This window comes from Aspergillus mulundensis, assembly GCF_003369625.1.
Source record: "Aspergillus mulundensis strain DSM 5745 chromosome Unknown scaffold_9, whole genome shotgun sequence".
Taxonomy (NCBI): Eukaryota; Fungi; Ascomycota; class Eurotiomycetes; order Eurotiales; family Aspergillaceae; genus Aspergillus; species Aspergillus mulundensis.
Window position 1 is genome coordinate 1,658,000 of NW_020797897.1, and position 18,265 is coordinate 1,676,264.

An 18,265-nucleotide genomic window follows, 5' to 3' on the forward strand; every position below is an offset into this window, starting at 1 on the left:
TGCGAAAGGATGTTAAAAGAGCTGTACCTGGCTGAAGAAAGTTATAACCAGAAAAGGAGCCAATGTGGTACATATCAAAACTCCCAGTTCTCGTCGACGGACTTGATAGCCCATTCGAACTTCTCGCGCAGGGACTTCGAGAAAAACTTCTCTATCGGTACGTCGAACTTCTTGCTGAAGACGACCGTGAGTCGAGGATCAATGTAGTTCTACTGAGCGTTAGATGTCGACGAGAAAGAATAAGTGTACGGAAAGACTCACAATCTTCGAGGTACCAAGAGCCACTTCCTTATTGTCTTCCTTGTCTTGAGCCTGCAGCTCCATGTTTTCGATGCGCTGCTGGAGTTTGGTGATGGAAGCTTCAAGCTTCTCCACGGTTGGGCCTCGGCCTTCAGCTTCCACTTTGCCAGTCTTGTTCTCCTTGTTGTATTTCTTCTCCAATTCCTTGACAGCCTCCAGGCGGGTTTCGAGTTCACTCGCCTTCATCTCCTTCTCACCCTCTGCTGCAAGCTTTTCGTTATCCTTTTCAAACTTCTTCTTGATCTTTTGCGTCTGCTCTTCGATCAGGAAAGCCTGGTGTTCCTTAATCCACTCCTTGTCAATGTCTTCGTCCAATTCAAAAAATTGAGGACCCTTCTTTTTCTTCAAGGACGAATCCAGATCAAGCATCATCTGCTTAAGACGCCATTTCTGATACCGCTGTCCCTTGATCTGTACAAGAGTTGACCGTTAGCGATATGCGCCCTCAAATTCGATTAAGGGCCTGGACTTACTCGTTCGCTCATCTTCTCCATTTGGTTGGCGTGCGCTGCCCCCACTGTGCGCTTGTGGTTACACAAAATAGCAACCCTTCGATTCGCATCATTGTAGGCCTTAACCTTTTCTGCATTGGTACCGGTAGCATGCATTTCCTTGAGCAGTTCCGACATTGTGTGAGAAGCATTGTAGGTACGGAAAACCTTCGCGGTTAGACCTTGCATGTACTGGGAGAGATGTTTGTTAAGGGCGGATGTCTATGGAGATCAGTAACTTGTTAGACTGTGGATTGTCCAAAAGGTAGACTTACCGTCAGCCGATCAAAGATCTCGTCGCCCTCCTTCTTGGGAGCCTTCTTGAAGATTTTCAGGTTCTTGAACACCTGAGCATCCACCTCGACCTCGTCGTAGAATCGGATACTGTCTTTACCAAGAAAATCGAAAATCACCTTGTTCGGAGGCTTGAGCGTGACATTTTCATATTTCAATGAGCAACATCCAACCGTTTCGGCCTCATCTTCGCCCTTCTCGTTACCAGCACGAAGAGCAAACTGGTCGATGAGGTAAACAGCAGTTGCCTTTTGTCGCTCTACCATCAACTCATGCTTCAGGTTCTTCTGGTAATCCTTGCGAATTCGAGTGATGTGTTTCTTGAGTTCACGAGCCTTCTCGAACTTCTTGTAATCACTTTGGCCCTTGACATCGGAGTTAGCGGCGAGCATGACGTATTTGTAATTGCCATTGATGTTTTCCTGCCACATGGCAAGCCATGTACCTTCTTGGTCATGCTTCACCTCCTTCCATGTGTGGCCTTCTGGCGGAGGAGGAACGCGTGCTTCCTTGCCAATGTTGATGGTAATTTGTTCGGGCTGCACTCGCAATTTTACGTGACCCGTCTTGGGGTGCTCACCGCGGCCTCGGAAAAGCGAAGGGGGTTCAACTCGGAAATTGCCGACTTTCTGCTTGCGACCATCCCACATGCAGTACATGTAGGGGGCCTCCTGTTCATCCTTTTCGGCCTTTAGACGTTTCTTCTCGGCCGGTGGTTGCGCCCTTTTCTCCTGACGTTGCGTGTCATAGTACTGGAAGATGGGTTGGAAGTCACACTTGGAGAATTCCTTGATATCGACTTTGTTCCCTTTCTGATCTTTTGCGCCGCCGGTCTTCTTGAGAATATCTTTGAAGTCCGCGAAAAAGTTCTTCTGGAACGTGGGGTTTTCCACGTGTTGCGTCGAATTTAACATGCTACCGAAGAACCCGGCAACTTCTTCTGCATCCGGATGAAGGTCGACGGGGATGCCGTCATATTTCATCTTGACGTTTTTTGGGAGTGGCTCGTATGGCGGAGGAAAAACAACGCCGTTGTGTTCGAGGGTTGTCCATTTGATTGTTCCATCGCCCTTGGTGGGGTCCTCCCACCACCTGTATTCCTCCTCCTCGGCCTCCTCGGCCTCTTCGCTTTCCTCCTTTTTCACCGCCGTAGCCTTCCCGTTCTTCTTTGCCGCGGTAGACTGCGCTGACTTTGGCTCGGCCTTGACCTGCTTCAGGGTCTGTTTGGCGGAAGTGGGTTCCTTTTTCACTCCATTCGCTTGCTTCTTAGCAGAAGATGCTGGCTTGGCAGACTTTCGGGCAGGTTCCGCGTCTTTTTCTGCCTTGACCTGAATCTTCTTCTTTTCGGCGGCCAATTTCCTCTCGATTGGAACATCGGAGTCGGACTCCTCGCCAATGGCCGTCTCGGAAGCCTTGGGAAGTTTCTTTCCATTGAGTGCGAGTGGTACATCGTCATCCGTCTCTGGATCCTCGTGTTTCACTGAAGTGCGTCGACGCTTGCTCTGCCGGGGAGTCAGCCGCCGAAACAAACAGCGACGGCAAGAATGCCGTAGGGGCTTGGGGTCACGGGTGGGCGTACCAAAGGCTCGTCCTCCTCGCTACTTTCGGGTTCCGCGTACGACTTTGCTTGACCAACACTGGTTCGCGCCTTTCTCTTGCTAGCACTGGCGACATCGTTCGAATCATTCATCTCAACGTCTCCATCTTTCTGCACCGGTCCAAATCTGATGGAGATGCCAGGTTCGACATGACCATTGGTGTCAGTTGCGCCGTTCACTTTCGCATTAGATTGACGACCTGTGTGTGGATGAGATACATATTAGAACCGTGAAGATACGTGATAAAATCCCTTAAGGGAAGGCCAAGATGGGGTACCATGCGCATCGGCGTACGAGAACAAGCCGTAACTTACCAGAAGATCTGCCGTTCATTTTGACAAGTGGGGTGTCATCTTCCGAGGAGCTCATTGTTTTGGTAAGGTGATGTACAGGACTGTTGCGAGAAGCAAGGGTAGAGAGGGGACGAGTTCTGGGCGCGGCGAGGTAGCGACTTGGTCTGTAGAGCGACGCTGGCGCTCGAATAACTTGACGAAGAATGAAGTCAATGATGATTGACCAATGAAAAGGGAGAGAAGATAGAAGTAAGAGAATTGGAAAAGACAGCGAAAGGGTCAAAATGAGAGAGACATGCCCGAGTTGGGAGGAAAACAAAGTGTAAAAAGCACACACAAGTGACAAAGTGAAGAGTCGAGGAGAAAGGAAGAGAGGAAAGGAATGGAAAGCAAGGCTGTCTTAGACGTTCTGAGGCGATCCGGCCTTCACCATGTTTCTCCGAACCGTCAGCCACTCTGCTTGAGCCTTGCAGGACAATGCCGGCCTCATTCCTCAGGTTTTTCTCGAAAGTCTGTGCCACTGGCCGGGAATCCGGGAGAAATCACGTGAATTGCGCTGCTGGTCTCCAGGAGCTGCCGTGGTAGCTTCCCGGTTAGGACTAGCGTTCCGGGTGTCGGAAGAACAGAAACAGGAGTCGAATTCGTCCACTTCCCATCATCCACTGTTGACCACCTCCGCCGGCGATTGAACCCCGTGGTGATCCCATCCTCCCCGTCTCGTCGCTTCTATCACCGGAGATATATCTCTCTCAGTCACACGGTCCGATATCAATATGCTTACCCGCGCTGTTCGTCCGGCCGTCAGGGCTGGTGCCGCTGCGGTCACCCGGTAAGTTCTCTTCCGGTAACCAGCCCGCCCACAGCTTCTACGACTTTCGGCATTGAAGCACTAGAGAGGATGGACATCGGATATGTGGGCAACTTGGCGATGACTGCTGACTTTGTTGAAGCACTGCGCCTCCCAATGCCGCCAACTTTGCGACCCTGCGTGAAATCGAAGGCCGTCTCAAATCTATCAAGAACATCAAGAAGATCACCAACACGATGAAGGTCATTGCCTCCACGCGTTTGACCCGCGCTCAGAAGGCCATGGAGGACTCCCGTGCCTACGGTCAGACTTCCAACACTCTCTTCGAACAAGCCGAGACCAAGGCTCTCGAGGACAAGAAGACCCTGCTCGTCGTTGCCAGCTCCGACAAGGGTCTTTGCGGTGGTATCCACTCCGGTCTCAGCAAGGCCACTCGTCGTGCCCTTGAGGCCAACCCTGGCGCCGATCTTGTCATCCTCGGCGAGAAGGCCAAGGCCCAACTCTCTCGTACCAACCCCGGCGCCATCGTCCTCAGCTTCGCCAACGTTTGCAAGGACATCCCCACTTTCGCTGATGCCCAGGCCGTTGCCGACCAGATTGCTCTGCTCCCCACCGACTACGCCAGCGTTAAGGTTATCTACAACAAGTTCGTCAACGCCCAGAGCTACGAGCCCGAGACCATCGAGGCCTACTCCGAGGAGGCCATCACCCAGTCCCGTTAGTGACGCGATTTCGTTTCGAAACCTATTCAATGCTGATGCTATTGCAGCCAACTTCTCTGCCTATGAGGCCGATGAGGAGACCCTCTCCAACCTCCGCGAGTACGCTCTCGCCAACAACCTGTTCTGGGCTATGGCTGAAGGCCACGCCTGTGAGATTTCGGTAAGCTATTCATCTTGCGTGATATACTTGGTTTGAACAGAGCTAATCAAGTAATAGGCCCGCCGCAATGCCATGGAGGCAAGTATTTTCGGAGAGCATGTAGTGGAATTTGAACCTGACTAACCTTTTTCTTCAGAACGCCTCAAAGAACGCTGGTGAGATGATCGACAAGTAAGTATCAACGCATTTTTTCGGCATGTAGCAGACTTCTAACACCCTGCAGGTTCCAGATTCTGTACAACCGTCAGCGTCAAGCCGCCATTACCGGTGAACTGGTTGAGATTATTACCGGTGCCGCCGCCAGTGCCGAATAGACGCTGTTACGATATCTCTTGGGAGGGAGTCACCATATGTAGACTAACTCATACGTACCTAGATTCTCACCAACCTGTAAAATCTATCTCTATACATTTCATTTGTATCCTCACTTCTTTCTGTCTTCAATACAGCCTCAAAGCTCCGCGATCTAAGTACAAGCTCTTCATCATTGACTTTACTTTTAACGGGGTTTCCAACTTGACCATGAGCTGAGCAATTTTACTGAAGATTTTCTAGGTTTCCCCAGGGGCTGTGGGTTCATTCACTCATGTTCTTGCCAATTCTGGCGACTTTTCTAACCAGTCACACCAGTCACTTTCTCATTACTCTTTCCTATCTCCTAGAAGTCAACCCTTAGTGAATGGTGGCCTTCAGTTTACCCACCTGTTCCTCTCAGTTCCGCTGAGTGCATGGACTAACACTTGCAACTCTCTGCCTAACCAGCTGTTGCCTTAATTTCTTCCAGAACTGCCTTATCCTCACCAACACGCACCAATGGCGAGTTTGTCCAGATTGCCGATGATGGACTGCTATGAGGTCCTGGAGATCTCACCAGATGCCTCGCTCAAGGAAATCAACAGCTCTTACAAAAGACTCGCTTTGAAGCTCCATCCGGACAAAACAAGAGGGGATGACTCTGCTGTCATTAAATTTCAGAAGGTAAATAATCCTAGTTGTTCTGCAAACCCATTCAAACCCTCGTCATGAAGCTTAAGGAACAACACCAAACAGATTACCGAAGCCGTCGAGGTTCTCCGCGACACAACCACGCGCCGAGCACACGACCAGCAGCTCGGTAGAAAATACAAACATCCAACTGAAGAGGAGCGTCTGTTCGCCCGCCCAGACTACAAAGGATGGAAACCGAATGGCATGTGTAGGGGCACATACGTTTGTAAGGATCGGTACAAGTTCAGCTACGGCGAAAGCGTTCACATGAATCCCTCTTCCAAAGAGTCGCAGGAAGAACTGGCTCGCTGCGAAAGAGCACGTGAGGAGGAGGCAGAGAAGGCGAGAGAAGAGAATTTACGCCGGGCTGCTGAAAAAACTTCTGCCGAGACTGCAGCAAGGAAGACAAACCGTCGGAAAACCTGGCGGGAAACTTGGAACCCGGACGAGGAAGAACTAGCTCGCTGCGAAAGAGTCCGGAAGGAAGAGGTAGAGAAAAGGGAGCAAGAAAATATCCATCGAGCTGCCGAGAACTCTGCTGCGGAACAATCAACGAAGGAGGCAAACAACTGGAAGACATGGCAGTCTGTGCTAAACCCAAACGCGAAGCCTTTCAGAGCGCCGAGACAGACATACAATGGTGGGGCACACAGCGGCCTTCGACCCGTTTGGTTCGCTGGAGCAGAGCCTAAAGAGGGTAGCCAGGGTGTGCTAGAGCCTGATCTTGCCGGTGAAGCTGAGGTTGACCCTCGGGCAGGATCTAAACAGAAACATGAGCGCGGATTCAACATTGAAACCCTGTCCGAGGTGAGCGGAAATGCCACTACTGAAGCGCAAATCAATCCCGACCTTGAGGCTCATTCCGACGCTGGCTTTGAGGGTGAGGGGGATATTGAACCTGATATGGAACCAGTGGCTGTAGTCGGAGCCGGATCTGCTCATCACGCCAAGTCTGACGCTAACAGCATCATCGATAAAATTGGGAACCGTCATACTGCCACTAGCGGCAGTATTGAAGAGACCTCATTCGAGAAAGAACATGAGGCCAAGCCTAGACACCATGAGACTGATATTGACATCGACACCGCTACTGAAGAGACCGATTCTGTTTACACGGCATCGCCCGATTGTTTTACGCCAGAAGACCCGCAGGCACCTGGAGACTTCTCCAACTGCTCGATAAGTGGCGCCTGGGCCCCTTCAAGCAACGATCACCCATTCAAAGCTGATGGTATTCCTGCGGCAGACGATGAGAGCGCAGGATCTATATATTACGACTTCAGCGATGCCTTATCACTTCCATCAAACCGTCCAGGAAGCCAGGACCACCATGATTTATCCACCAAAGACACGTCCAGCGCCGCTCCCAGCGACGCCTCGCCGATCCCTGTGTGGCATGACTTCGCCGAGTTCGACGAAGCAAACGTCTACCCTTACTTAGCACCCTTCATTCCGTATTTCACCACGAAACTGGCAGATACAGATGGTTGTTATAGCAAAGAAGACCTCCACGGTGAACTCAAAGGCATGGTCATGGAGACATACTGCGGCTGGCTGGAGACTTTGCGTGTAACCATTCCAGGTGCACCAGACCCCATACGCCCCATGAACTCCCATGATTGCCGCCACCTCGGATACTGGAAGAAAGACCTGGGCCACGAGAAATGCGAGGAATGTAATTTGTGGAAGCCCATATACATGCTCGTCTGTCCTGGTTGCGGGATCAAGAGGTGCGTGAGATGCAAGTTCGAGAGAGGTCAGTGATCTGGATCGTCATCTCCCTATACCAGGTCTTGAAAGGCGAGCTCAGAAGAGGGCGGTATATCATATAATACTATCTTCTCGGTGGTTTTCGCTTGCCTTTTGACGATCTCCTGTTTGTTTGGAACATATTTACAACGCATTGCCCCGATGATGTACACTAGCACTGAACTTGTTTGTTTGCTTGCATCTCAAGCATGTTGGCAGGGAGATTTGGCAGTGAACTAAGAGGGAAAAAGAATCAAACTTTGTGAGATAGTGATTTTTTACAGAAAGGAACAAAATAATTGCATTTGGCCAGCTGCACTGGCACACAGTTCATACTCAAGCCACTCCTATCATTCTCAAAAAGCTAAAGAACAGGCTTCACACCACTATTTCTCCATCGGTCACGTTTACAGAGGCCAATCTCAAGCATGCTTCCCCTCCACCTCTGGAAGAACGACACCTGATCTTTCTGAGAACCTCGCCAGCGCCTCATCAAGCCCAATCTCTCGCGAGATCTCAGCCTGACGCTCGAAATCCGCAACAGCGGTGCCCTCCGAGCCGAAAATGACATCCATCTCCTCGAGAGAGAGCTGCTTTGTCTCGGGAACGAAGAAGAAAATGAATAGCGCACCAAGCGACGTCATCAGACCCAGGAAAATATACGTGCCGTAGCGGATACCCGAGAGCATATCCGGCGTGACTTGACCGACGATGAAGTTGTTCATCCAATCTACGTACCTCATTAGTAACGTACGCAACCAAAGTAGCAAGGCTAGTCGTGAGGGAACAGGAAGAAGCAAACATACTAGCTGAAGCGCCCAAACTCGTCCCAATAGCACGCACACTAAGCGGCCAGATCTCCGCGATGATGATCCAAGCACAAGGGCCCCACGAGTATCCGAAGTGCACGACGAACAGCCACACCATGGCGACGGCGGCCCAGCCCGCGGCACGGTGCGACTCCCACTGGTTCTCGTTCTCGGCGAAGATGGCTGCGATGATGAAGTGGCAGGTGGCCATGCCGATGGCGCCGATGACGAGGATGGGCTTGCGGCCGACGTTGTCGACCCAGATTACGGCTGGGATCTGGAATGTTTTAGGGAGGGCTGCAAAGAGAGAGAAAGGGATGGAGGGTCTTACGGTTGCGAGGAACATGGCTACGCCGACGACACCTGTGGCTAGGAGGGAGGTGGTGTTGTTGCTCATTCCGAGTTGTTCGAAGATCGTGGGGGCGTAGTAGAGGATTGCGTTAACGCCTGTCCATTGCTGGAAGGTCATGGTAACTGGAGAACATTAAACGTTGCTGCGAGCAAATGCTAGGGCTGAAGCATACCCGTAGCAACAATCACCCGCCTGAACATCGGCCAGCTGGTGAACAAACTCTTGTATCCGGCTGCCTCCAGCTTCAAGTAACTCCAGGTACTATTCCTCTCTAGATGAGGAAACCTCTCCTTCTCAGTGCGTTTCTCGAAGATACTCTGGGCTTTGATCTCAAGGAACTCGAGCTGCAGGATGGGATCGTCTGCGGGCAAGCCACGGAGGCTCGTAAGGACTTTGATAGCTTCCTCCTCTCGGCCATGGTGTACAAGCCAACGGGGTGAGAAAGGCATGAAGATCATGCCGACTCCTAGGATGACTGCTGGAACGAGCTGAAGTGCCAGGGGCAAGAGCCATGCGGTGTCTTTTTGGGTCTCGCCGGTGCCGCCGATGTGGTTCGTTCCGTAGTTTATCCTGGGGAGGTTAGGATGAGAAAGAGTAGGCCGCGATGAGGACGTACCAGAAGGATACCTATTCGTACTGTTAGCGACATAATGTGCAAAGCTTTACAATTCTCTGGGTATAAGGGAACTGACCATGATTCCAAAGGTGATTGCCAGCTGCTGCATGGCGACCAAAGAACCTCTTACTTCTGGGGGTGCAATCTTCGAGAAGTTAGATAGAGGCAAATATCAATCACTCCAGGAATAGATTACTTCAGCGTTGTATGTAGGCACACTCATCGAGAGACTAATGGTAATTTCAGTCAGTGATGGCTCAATGCCAGGAACCTCAGCATGGCCAGCCTACCTTCCGACACCCATACCCGTAACAAATCGACCTCCTAGGATATTCGAAGAGCTCCCATTGCCGGTAGCCGCGGTAAGCTGAATCACGACGCCGATGCAGAAAATGCATACATTCGCGAGGATAGTGTATTTCCGAGAGAACCTTTCGCAGAGGATACCAGAGTATAAAGCGCCAAACCACGCTCCGAGCTCAAGGATAGCTGCAGCTTCTTAGCCTTGCCTGCTAGACTATTATGCGATAAGACCATACATGTAAGCCACCCTTTTCTGGTCTCGTTTGTGACAGCGTCGCCCATCTGGAACAGTCAATACCGTGGATCGAGTCGCTGCAAAGAGACGAAGGCTTACATGTTCCTCGAAGGAGTGCATGACCACTAGGATGTCAAGATGTTAACACTAAACCAAGTAAATGAGGAATCTTGACTCACAGACGCCAGAGAACACGCCCTTTGCGGAAAAGGAAAGTCAGCCTTCAATGGCGGCCACAGTTCTAGAGCAATATACCTGATTATAACCGTAGAGGAGACTGCGCTCTTGTTAGCAATTACCTCGATGCATGTATAAGTATAACAGTACCCTCCCAGACATGCGAACATTGCGACACCAAAGACCTTCCTGTTCTGGATCAAACCTGGAAGCCCAGATGACGCCTTCAGATTGACCTTGCGGATTTGCGCGGCGGCGTCCACAGCCGCCGAGGTATTACCAGCACCACCCATGTTGTACGTTGGAGGATCACAGCGAGGCAAGAAAAAGAGACAGAACTAGAGCAGACACCACCTTACGCAAGCTAAGTACTCAGGCGGATGACGCACGGTTTTCATACGAAATGGTAGTCATGATTCCGGCTATTTGTCGAAACGCTATTCTCAAGAGATCCCTGCTTTTGCATGAATTTCCGGGTAACGTCCCACTTCTAGCCTCTTGACGAGCCGGGAAATTGGCCCTTGCAACATGGTGCTATGACTGGGTTGCAAGGATGCGAGCTGAAGGGCCACTCGGGGATTAACCAAGACCAGGACCATGCCCTTATTCGCCCGTGATCGGCGTCGTCTGTCAGCACGCGGGCGGGTGGTAAGAGCCCGCGTCCACTAGCCTTGGTTCTCGGCTGAATCCCCGGATAAATGAGTCTGGGGATGGGAAAACTCCAGACTCTCCAGCGGGGTAAAGGACCGTGGGGCGCTAGTAGAGTGCATGTGGAGGGAGCTGGGGAGAACCCTGGCGGAGAAGACACGACCACTAGCATTGAGAGTCATTCCTGGCCAGATTAATAATGCCTTTGCCCAGCATGCGGATAGAGCCAGAGATCTTGATAGGCCATAGCGCGCTTAGGAGTAGAGGGATCCTATTCTAGAGACTGGCTAAGAACTGTGGCCACGCAGGGTATAGTGTCAACATCCTTCAAGGATGATTAGGAAACAGAAAGCTTGTTTAGGCGAGGGTGTGCCGGAAGTGCCCAGCAAGCCACTATTTCCATATGGAAAGAACAGCCCACCGGCTATATAGAAGTTTACCTATCAAACCGGTAAATGACCAGCTCGCGATTTCCATTCTCACCCAGGAGGTACCGCTCGGTTCCACATATCTTTCCTTTGCCCGTAAGCTCAAAAATGTCTGAGTTCTTCAAAGTAATAGCCGAGGACGGTGTCCGGATGCTCAGTGAAGCTTTCAAGTCAAACGGCCATGTGGCCTGAGAAAGATGAAGGCAAAAGCCTACTTGAGCTTTTTCATCAGATGACTCTGAGATGATGGTATACCACGGCTCGTCGCAGACTTGAAGAGTCAATGGGCTTGCCTGTAAGCTACCATTCCCTCTATACGGTGGTAGGACAAGGTCAATATTTTGTCTCCAGCATGGCCCGTAGCCATTGACCGGGATGCTCGTCATCTGGACTTGCGACGTCCATTCCGCGGGCCCAACAAATCGATCCACGGGACCTGTGCATAGGTTCTCATATATCTCTATCGACTGGTTGTCTTCCGTGATGTTCAGCCACTGTATGCCTGGAAGGCCTCGTTGCCTGACAGAGTAAAACCCTAGCTCCCTGAAGCCGAACCGTGAAACGATGGAGGGGCCTGTATCTTCCTCCTCTACCCGCAAGCGCCCGGTTGGATCCAACGACGGCCTATACGAGGAAGGCTTGGAAATATCCCAAACCGACAACGACTCTATCGGAGCATCGTCATCCGCGGTGTATAGGCTGCGATTGGGCTGCCAGATATAGATGGCATAATGAGTCTGACTATGGGTTGAGTAAAAGCGGTCTCTTTCGCTAAGAGGATGACCAAGAAACATGATCTTCCACTCGTTGCGGAAGGTTATGCTCCAGCCGCTTGATGTCTTGCTCACGTCGAATGATGAAGCAAAGTGGCGATGAACGCCGTCGCTGTCGTTCAGCCAGTGGAAGGCTTTCGGTTCTGCCCACTCAACCACGAGGACCAGTCGCTGTAGCCTAACTCTGCGTATTACCTTGCCTGTGATGATAAATGGTACCATGAACTTTCTGTCGCTCTCGAGGTCCATAAGGACTAAACAGGCGTGGTCCGCGCTTGGGTACACCAAAAGTCCGCCATCATAGGACCAAAAGGACTCGGAAAATGGCAGATCGACACGCTGCATAAGATGACTGGCATGGATGTCCCAAGGTTGGACCTGAAACCATTCTCTCTCGCCGGAGATACCAAATTCATCGCACAGATTGAGCCTCTGAATTGACTTGGGCTTTCCACGACTGAGGTGATGATACCTCAAGGCGACTCGATCGAACAGTGAGCGCCATTCATTGTTCGTTGAGTTTTCCAGCAGACCATGGCCAGAATAGAGATCCCTGATCTCGCTTGCTTGCGGGAACAACTTCTTCAATAGCGGCATCAAACTTGATGGATCTCCGAAAGCCTCGTTCCACAACCGTGAGACGCGTCGACAACGGACTATATCCCTGGGCCCAAGATGGTCCAAGACCATCCAAAAGAGCTCGCTCGGCAACAACGGAAGATCCAAACTCTGGGCATCCTGATAGTCTGACATGGTGACTGAAGATAGTATAAAGATTGCACGATATAGTAGCTCACTGGCTCATAGCTGCTGGAACGACGCTTCTGAGAATACGATGCCCACACCGACTCATGACGTAGAAAAAGGCGAAGCGATGTGGTACCCGATCAGGGTCCAAAATGTAAGCACCCTAGTGGGTATAGAATCAGATGATCTCGAATAATGCGGGGGCGGAAGTGGCAGCCGGGAGTGTGAATGATGCCAAGACTCAAGAGTGTCAGGACACCTTTCACCAACTTCCTCATCCCTGCATCACTTCTCATACTATAAATACAGCTCTTTTCCTCGCTGACATGTCCGACCTATGACCACCGATCTCCCACTCCAGATCGTACATCACCCAGGAAGTAATTGCGCACTAACTCCACCATGCTGCCGCGCTCTGCGCTTCTCCTTGTCGCGTCGCTTTTGGCCGCTCTGCCAGTCAATGCCGATGGGCTCTATACTAAGAAATCCCCCGTTCTTCAGATCGATCAGAAGAGCTACAACCAGCTGATTGCGAACTCAAACTACACCTCCGTAAGTGATATCTCTCGGCCCCCAATTGTTTGAATCCAGCTAACACCGGAACTAGATTGTCGAGTAAGTCCCCGAATCTCATATACCTGTTACAAGTCCTTTCTTGACCGTTTGATCCTCATAGATTTTATGCGCCTTGGTGTGGCCATTGCCAAAACCTGAAACCCGCCTACGAGAAAGCAGCGAAGAATCTGGACGGGCTGGCGAAGGTTGCCGCCATCAATTGCGACGACGATGCGAACAAGCCGTTTTGTGGACAAATGGGAGTTCAGGGCTTCCCGACCCTAAAGATTGTGACCCCATCCAAGAAAGCCGGAAAACCAAGAGTCGAGGACTACCAAGGCCCTAGGACCGCCAAAGGAATTGTCGATGCGGTGGCAGAGAGAATCCCGAACCATGTGAAGAGGGTGACAGACAAGAACCTGGATGAATGGCTCTCTGAGGACGCGGAAGTACCAAAAGCCCTCCTTTTCACCGAGAAGGGCACAACGAGCTCCCTGATTCGCGCCCTCGCTATCGACTTCTTGGGTAGCATCAAGGTCGCTCAAATTCGCAACAAGGAATCGAACGCCGTGGAAAAGTTTGGTGTCACGGAGTTCCCCACCTTGGTTTTGCTACCTGGAAACGGAAAAGAGCATATTCTGTTCGACGGCGAACTCAAGAAAGGTCCGATGGTCGATTTTCTGAGCCAAGTGGCGCCTCCAAACGCTGATCCCGCTCCCGCCCCCGAAAAAGCAAAGAGCAAGAAGCCAAGCGCATCCGAAAAGAAGCCAAAATCAGACGAACCTTCTGAGCCCGAAGACTCTACTGCAGAAGCCAAGCCTTCCGTCCCAGTCCAAGCACCCGCCCCCGCTCCCGCTATTGACACCCTCGAAACCTCCGAGGCCCTGGAGGCAGCCTGCCTCGCGCCAAAGTCTGGCACTTGTGTTCTCGCTCTCTTGCCAGAGTCTGATGCGGAGCCCACTCAGCCCGCCAAGGAGGCACTCGAAACTCTAGCGGAGATTGCGCATAAGCACGCTCGAAAACAAACCAAACTCTTCCCGTTGTACAGTATCCCTGCATCAAACACCGCGGCCAAAGCTCTCAGGGCTGGACTCGGCTTGCCTGAGGATGCGCAGTCAGTCGAGGTTGTCGCGTTGAACGCACGAAGGGGATGGTGGAGACACTATGACCCCTCGGATAGTGCGGACTTTGGCCCAGTACGCGTAGAAGCATGGATTGATGCTATTCGTCTGGGCGAAGGGTCTCGAAACAAGCTCCCAGAGGGCATTGTGGTCACGGTGGACGAGCCTGCAAAGCAAACTGACCATGACGAACTGTAAATTATGCAGGCAAGTGCAAATGATGAGTATTTACGCGGCGTAAAGTAGCTTAGCCGAAATCCAAGCCTGTTCCTCATAAACGTGGATACATACGTAGCTTCTATTTCAACTTTTGGATATACCCGATTAACCTATATACAAAGACATTAAACGAACAGAACACCGTCATGCATTCCTAGAAGATGCACAAGAACCCAAGGCAACTACTGGTAGGTAGAGACTAGACCACTACCTCTTCTTCTTCTTCCCCTCGGTCCCCTTCTGAATGACCTTCTGTCGCTTAGACTCAACCTCCTGCTCGTAGATGTCGCGCGCAGTCTCGCCCTTCTTGCGCTTACTCTGTTTCGAGGACTTGACGCTGACGGTTGGGGCACCGCCAGCACGGATCTGCTTCTCCGCATCTTCCCAGCCGGCATCACCATTACTTATCTCGTATCTGGAGGCTGTAAATCAGTTATTGTTCGCTCGCCAGGGGCTTTGTTTTCGCAGTTTGCAGATGGTGGCGGGGAAGGAAGGACTCACTTGTCGAGGGGCAACGCGTCAATCAGCGCGCGTTGCTTCTCACGCATCTCGGCGTTGACTACTTCGCCGCCTTCGCGAAGCTCATCATCAATGCTGGTCTCGAGGGGCTTGAAGCGCTCGTCAACGACTTCGTCATGGGCATCGGCTGCCGCGGAGGTCGTGGGAACCTGGTCTGCGGGAAGGGTATCCGCGACAGCGGTTTCCTCGAGGGAGCGGAAGTGGGTTGAGACCTTGCGGACGATCTTCAGGAACATAGCCAGCAGCTGAGATGAGGGGAGGCTCAGTTCCTTCTCGACGTCGTCGAGGGATTTGCGCTGCAAACCGATGGCCAGGAGGATGGACTGCTGCACGCCGGAGAGGCTGACTTTGCCGGTGAGACGGCCGGAGAAGTACCATGTCGCGATGGTGGGGACCATATCTAGGATGACGTGGTAGTCGAGGAGGTTGTTTGCGTAGCTGTCTAAGCGTTTGAGATCGAAGGGGGAGAAGGCTGCGTCGAGGTTGGATTTCGTGAGGAGCGGCGCGGCGAGGGACGGGTCAAGTTTGGCACCTGCGGTTGCGGACTCGCCGATGCTGAGGGAGAGGACGGAGGCGAAGGCGCGGAATTGGTAGGAGAGGAGGGAGATGAAACGGCGGTGGAAGTCGCGCGAGAAGGCACCGAGCCAGCTGGCGTCGTTGGCGCCAGTGGCGAGTGTTCGGAGCATGACGCAGGAGTGTTCGCCTGTGAGGTCGTTGGGTGTTTGGCGGAGGTATACGGGATGGAAGGAAGCGCGCTTCCAGAATTTGTGAAGAGACGGTGTGAGACCGTAGCTGACACCGAGGTAGTCCAGCTCGTCTGGTCGACGCTCCGACAGCTTGCCGAAAAGCGGCGGCATGGATCGAATATCGCGGACTTGAATGTTGTCATCGAGGAGGTTGGAGTTTGCGAGCTCTTCATCAGTAACCCGGACCATCTCTTCTTGGGTGTTCATCGCGTTCTCTGAAAGATCGGTGAATTTGCCTTCGAAGAAATCCACCAAGAGCTCCAAAGCGCGGGATCCATATCCCATGCTCAGGTATTCGGGGTTCGTGGCAATGCGGACGACTCTAGCTCCAGAAAGACCGGCGAAGTCTTCATCCTGGAATTGCTGGCTGACAAGCCAGGGGATCAGATCGCCGCCAGCCCGTTGACCACGGCTCAAGCTGTTGAGGACGCTCTGTCGGCTAATGCGGCCTTCTAGGGCGACTTGTATCACACAGAGCGGCTCGGGCAATTTCGCGGCATCTTCGTCAATTGGTGGGACGAGCACATACAGCTGGTGGGCGGGGGCATCACTCATTAACTGGAGATCATTGGGAGTGTTCTTATAGTGACTGGCAACGTAGAGAGCCATCATCTGCTGGAGGAACTTCTCGGAGACAGGGTGGAAAGAAAATAGGGTGTCTCGGTTGACCTGGAGCAGCTGGCACTGAGAGGGATGCGGGCAGCCTTGAGTGTTCATCTTCGACCTCGGTAGTGTCGCGTCCAGGCACAGAACCTTGTTCAACCACTTTTCTACGGAGTCACCAGGGGCGTATCTGATGGGTTCGGACAAAGTAATCTCTCGCAAGGATCGTCCACCCAAACCCTTATCGGCATTCTTCTCGATCTTCCCGGTTGCTCGTGAAGCAACATCAGTGTCGTCTCCGGCAACCTTGGCGCCACCTCTTGACTGTTCACGGAGCTGTTGAATCAGCTTCAAAGAAAGAGACCTGCCGGTTCCCTCGTAACCGTTTATTGTAGAAGCCATGAAGACCAGGTAAGGACCCATCAACTTTCGGACGAGTGGTAGCGGAATGGCCGCAGCTTCATCAATGACCAGGAGTTCTGCCTGCCCTAGCACGTGGGCGTCCTGAGGTTGAATGTATTGGATGGTTTGGCGATGTTGGCGATGGATGTTGACGCGGACGATAGCCTTGTTGAAATCAGGGTTGGTGGACTGGAGGATCGTGTAATCTGCGTGGTCGGCATATCCGAGAGCGTCGAAACCCTTGAAGATGAACTCGAACAGAGTCTTCAAGTTTTCGGGGCTTGGTGAGGTGATGAAGACGTTGCTGTAGCCGTAGGCAATTGCTGCCGCGATAGCGACACCTAGAGCCGCGGACTTTCCACGACCTCTGGCAGCGGTCAGCGTAACAGTGCTTCGGAGCGTCTTTTCGGCAATCGCGTCGACGAAGGTGAGCAATGCCTTGGCCTGGTCCACGGTCCGGGCTAGGTTGACCAAGGATCCAACGGGCTGGGACTCGGCCAAGTCATCCTTGATCTTCTCTAGTTCTTTCTTCGGCCCCGAGTTGTTCCCATCAGTTTCCTCGGGTGGTGGGAGCGGTTTCACATTCTTGCCGCCAGAGATAGGGAGGACGTTCATCTCGTCGTCGATGACCAGGCAGGAGTCGCAGCTGCCAAGAGATAGGATGAATCGCTCGTTGAATCGCGCAACCACATCATCGTGCGCCTCGGTCCGGTATCTCGAGTGAATGTCCATCGACAGTGTGTAGAGCTGTTTCAAACTGTTCATGCTCTTCAGGAGCATGATCACTGTGCCACCACCTTCGACGGTCTCAATAGTCCGCGCTAGGAGGTTCGGCGTAATGGCCTCGAAATCCTGGAGAATACACATGCCGTAGGTATTTCCCAAAATCTTCTCCGTTTCCTTGTAGTACACATAGCGGATCTGGTTGAGAGTGACGAACAGCTCGAAAGGGTCCTCATCGTTCGCTTCGCGGATGCCCCGTTTCACCTCCCTTTTGATCTTTGCCTCCCGCTTCTTTCGGTGACTTGTAAAGCCTAGGAGATCCTTCTTGTAGGCCCATAGAACGGACTTGTTCTGTTTCACGTCGAATTGCGATCTGATGTGGTAAAGGTTGACGATGATGTCTTTCGCACGGTCGCCCACGATGACGAAGAAGTTGCGCTTCTTCTCCTGGATGCCATTTTGGATGAGCGCCGGGATGCGCGAGTCAATCGCTTTCCGAGGCATTTTTCAAGCGACCACTGGAACTCCCAAGCTTGAAAGTTGCTGCATGGAAAGTCTCTGCGCCGAAAAAAAGTTGGCGGTGTTTTATTTTGCCGGGCACTACCCACCGCCTTTACTACCGCCAAAGGTGCAGCCCGCTCGTAAGATCACGTGAAATTCGTGGTCTTGTACTCCGGCCTACTCCATAGCTTTAACTGGATGGACTTACTCCGAGCTGGAGTACCTATGAAGGCTTGGTTGGCATGACATATGGTCTGATGACAGTGTTTTAGTGTCCTGCCTGTGAGACCTTATGTATGAACTGCCAATAACTAGCTTCAGAATATGTAGCATACGGTGCATATGGACCATAAGCCTGCTGTAAGGATGTTGAAGTCCCTGTAAGT

The 18,265-nt window shown here is 52.1% G+C and overlaps 7 protein-coding genes across 7 annotated transcripts; 3 read left to right on the forward strand and 4 right to left on the reverse strand.

Annotated features, from left to right (window-relative positions):
- Positions 1-74: 74 nt before the first annotated feature.
- On the reverse strand, positions 75-3,052 carry DSM5745_08353 (DNA topoisomerase 1; the record flags this gene model as incomplete). Its single annotated transcript, XM_026750369.1, has 6 exons — positions 75-209; positions 262-711; positions 774-1,013; positions 1,067-2,587; positions 2,665-2,882; positions 2,998-3,052. The coding sequence occupies 6 exons, from the start codon at positions 3,050-3,052 to the stop codon at positions 75-77; spliced, it is 2,619 nt and encodes an 872-aa protein (XP_026601373.1).
- Positions 3,053-3,749: 697 nt separating this feature from the next.
- DSM5745_08354 (F1F0 ATP synthase subunit gamma) lies at positions 3,750-4,980 on the forward strand (the record flags this gene model as incomplete). Its single annotated transcript, XM_026750370.1, has 5 exons — positions 3,750-3,805; positions 3,927-4,501; positions 4,554-4,666; positions 4,803-4,837; positions 4,890-4,980. The coding sequence occupies 5 exons, from the start codon at positions 3,750-3,752 to the stop codon at positions 4,978-4,980; spliced, it is 870 nt and encodes a 289-aa protein (XP_026601374.1).
- A 499-nt stretch (positions 4,981-5,479) lies between these two features.
- DSM5745_08355 (DnaJ domain protein) lies at positions 5,480-7,417 on the forward strand (the record flags this gene model as incomplete). Its single annotated transcript, XM_026750371.1, has 2 exons — positions 5,480-5,644; positions 5,717-7,417. The coding sequence occupies 2 exons, from the start codon at positions 5,480-5,482 to the stop codon at positions 7,415-7,417; spliced, it is 1,866 nt and encodes a 621-aa protein (XP_026601375.1).
- Positions 7,418-7,824: 407 nt separating this feature from the next.
- DSM5745_08356 (sugar porter family MFS transporter) lies at positions 7,825-10,187 on the reverse strand (the record flags this gene model as incomplete). Its single annotated transcript, XM_026750372.1, has 13 exons — positions 7,825-8,132; positions 8,209-8,488; positions 8,543-8,685; positions 8,736-9,133; positions 9,180-9,190; positions 9,256-9,324; positions 9,376-9,409; positions 9,470-9,668; positions 9,719-9,764; positions 9,817-9,842; positions 9,897-9,915; positions 9,973-9,994; positions 10,045-10,187. 13 exons carry the CDS (start codon positions 10,185-10,187, stop codon positions 7,825-7,827), a joined length of 1,698 nt encoding a protein of 565 aa, XP_026601376.1.
- Positions 10,188-10,978: 791 nt separating this feature from the next.
- On the reverse strand, positions 10,979-12,496 carry DSM5745_08357 (F-box protein; the record flags this gene model as incomplete). Its single annotated transcript, XM_026750373.1, has 1 exon — positions 10,979-12,496. The coding sequence occupies one exon, from the start codon at positions 12,494-12,496 to the stop codon at positions 10,979-10,981; it is 1,518 nt and encodes a 505-aa protein (XP_026601377.1).
- A 396-nt stretch (positions 12,497-12,892) lies between these two features.
- Positions 12,893-14,364, forward strand: DSM5745_08358 (putative disulfide isomerase; the record flags this gene model as incomplete). The annotated part of the gene is made up of 3 exons (XM_026750374.1): positions 12,893-13,042; positions 13,098-13,105; positions 13,167-14,364. 3 exons carry the CDS (start codon positions 12,893-12,895, stop codon positions 14,362-14,364), a joined length of 1,356 nt encoding a protein of 451 aa, XP_026601378.1.
- A 228-nt stretch (positions 14,365-14,592) lies between these two features.
- On the reverse strand, positions 14,593-17,882 carry DSM5745_08359 (ribosome biosynthesis protein KRE33; the record flags this gene model as incomplete). The annotated part of the gene is made up of 2 exons (XM_026750375.1): positions 14,593-14,800; positions 14,887-17,882. 2 exons carry the CDS (start codon positions 17,880-17,882, stop codon positions 14,593-14,595), a joined length of 3,204 nt encoding a protein of 1,067 aa, XP_026601379.1.
- Positions 17,883-18,265: the final 383 nt, after the last annotated feature.